The 2,129-nt window shown below is 37.2% G+C and overlaps 1 protein-coding gene across 1 annotated transcript in view; it reads left to right on the forward strand.

Annotated features, from left to right (window-relative positions):
- Nucleotides 1-2,129, forward strand: part of LOC107716549 (ubiquitin carboxyl-terminal hydrolase 24-like) — a 98,085-nt gene that overhangs the window by 66,453 nt on the left and 29,503 nt on the right. Inside the window, 1 exon segment of the mRNA XM_016523025.1 lies at nucleotides 1,271-1,337. Coding sequence (XP_016378511.1) covers nucleotides 1,271-1,337 — 67 coding nt within the window.

A 2,129-nucleotide genomic window follows, 5' to 3' on the forward strand; every position in this document is an offset into this window, starting at 1 on the left:
GATCATCAATCATAACTCCAAGGTTTCTGGCTGTTTTTGAAGGAGTTATGGTTGATGTTCCTAACTGGATGGTGAAATTGTGATGAAACGATGGGTTTTCTGGAACCACAAGCAGTTCTGTCTTGACAAGGTTAAGTTGAAGGGGATGGTCCTTCATCCAGCAAGAAATGTCTGTTAGACATGCCGAGATGCGAGCAGCTATCGTCAGATCATCAGGATGGAATGAGAGGAGAAGATACTTTGAAGGACCTATCTGAGAGGTAAGACTCAAACCACAGGAGTGTGGCTCCTGAGATGCCCTTTGCCAGTAGGGTTGACAGAAGGATCTGGTGATTAACCGTGTCAAAAGCAGCGGACAGATCCAGCAAGATAAGTATTGAAGATTTGGAATCCACTCTTGCCAGTCTTAGGGCTTCAACAACTGAGAGCAAGGCAGTCTCGGTTGAATGTCCACTTCTGAAACCAGACTGGTTGCTGTCAAGGAGGTTGTTCTGTGTGAGAAAATTTCTGAAAATGTTTAGGGCTGCAAACTATTCAAGTGTACCAAGTTTCATGCTTTTATGAAAAAGTGAAAATTATTTTCACATATCACCTGGACTATAGAGTAAATTGAAAATAAAAGTAAATACTGAAAACAAATACTGTTGTTTGGCTAATTGCCATTCTACTCTTTTTTTTTTTCTATTTGTATGGACTGTACACGAGCGCTTTGATTGGACAGTGCAGATGGTTGGAAAGCGGTCAGTGTCCAGTTAGATAAGACTGGCGTAAACACTAGCGCTAATGGATCAGTTTCATACATAAATGTATTTTCAACGTTTTAAAATACACAGTATAACAGTTTGGGTGATTTATTCGAATGTTCAGATTCGTAGACGAATGTAGTTTTGTTGAATGGAGATCCAAATAACCTGCAGAAATTAAAAAAATAAAACAAACAAACGTAATAATAGGAAATAAATACAGGTATATAAACAAGTACTACTACGATTTAAATTACATTTATTTATTTATTTATTTATTGAAAAACGTGGCAAAGTCATCAGCTATTAGAGTTGATGCAAGAGGGGGAGGAGGAGGACAAAGGAGCGAGGAAAATGTTTTTATTTTATTTTTATGTTTTATTCATTTAGTCACATCAGACTTGCTGTTATGCAACATTAAAGTCTTAATTGATCTGAAGGTTGTTCAGAAAGATTTTGATATCTTTTAATATCAAGGTTGACATACAATTTAACCCACTGAAGTTGATTACCATCTCTGTCCTCAGGTCCAGTAAACTAGTTATCATTGAGAGACTTCTGTTATTGGCGGAGCGTTATGTCATAACAATAGAGGTAAGAGCTGATACACATACACACGTTACACACTGCTTTGCGTATCGGAGCGCACAACTTTATTTGTTCAAATTCATCTTGTGTTCAACCTCTTATGACTATTGCACTAATACTTATCTTAAATGACTTAGTTTATCTCTGTTTGAAAGCATCAGTCAGTCTCAGCGAAGAAACCAGCAAGCTGTAAAAGTCAAATGTAGCAACATCACTGAACGACAGACTTTACTAATTAATTCTCTTATTGTGTTAGATAGTTGTCAGACTCGCAGCTGTGGAATGATGAAGTCTGATCATTGGTTGACTGCAACATTCACCATCTCCCCGTTTCTCCAGCTGTTCAGTTCCATGCTGAAATCTGGCACAGATTCTGTCATGCCATTTAGTGCATTTAGGAGTAATCATGCCAGAACACAGTGAAAGGGATCCGATACGGTGTTAATTCCTGTGTGTATTCAGAAAGACGTTTTCATACCCGTTCCCTCTAACAGACACTAATTGGTTTGTTATTGACAGACATTTGGTGCAGGAAGTGCTTTTGGACTGTAGCACTTTTGTCTAATCTACGAATTTGAGTAAATCATGTAATATGAAGCTCAGTAGCTTATTGCTGGCAATTATTACCCTATTCATTGAAATGCTGATTCATAGAAAACTGATTTGAAATTGCAGGTTTATTGCTGAAAGATATGCAGGAGCTCATCTAATATTACAATTACATCAGGAAAGTGGTTCAATTGCTTGTTAGTAAGCAAGAAAAATGGATTCTAGAGATTCATATATTATAGAATTATT

This window comes from Sinocyclocheilus rhinocerous, unplaced genomic scaffold (assembly GCF_001515625.1).
Source record: "Sinocyclocheilus rhinocerous isolate Xijiao unplaced genomic scaffold, SAMN03320098_v1.1 scaffold570, whole genome shotgun sequence".
Lineage (NCBI taxonomy): Eukaryota > Metazoa > Chordata > Actinopteri > Cypriniformes > Cyprinidae > Sinocyclocheilus > Sinocyclocheilus rhinocerous.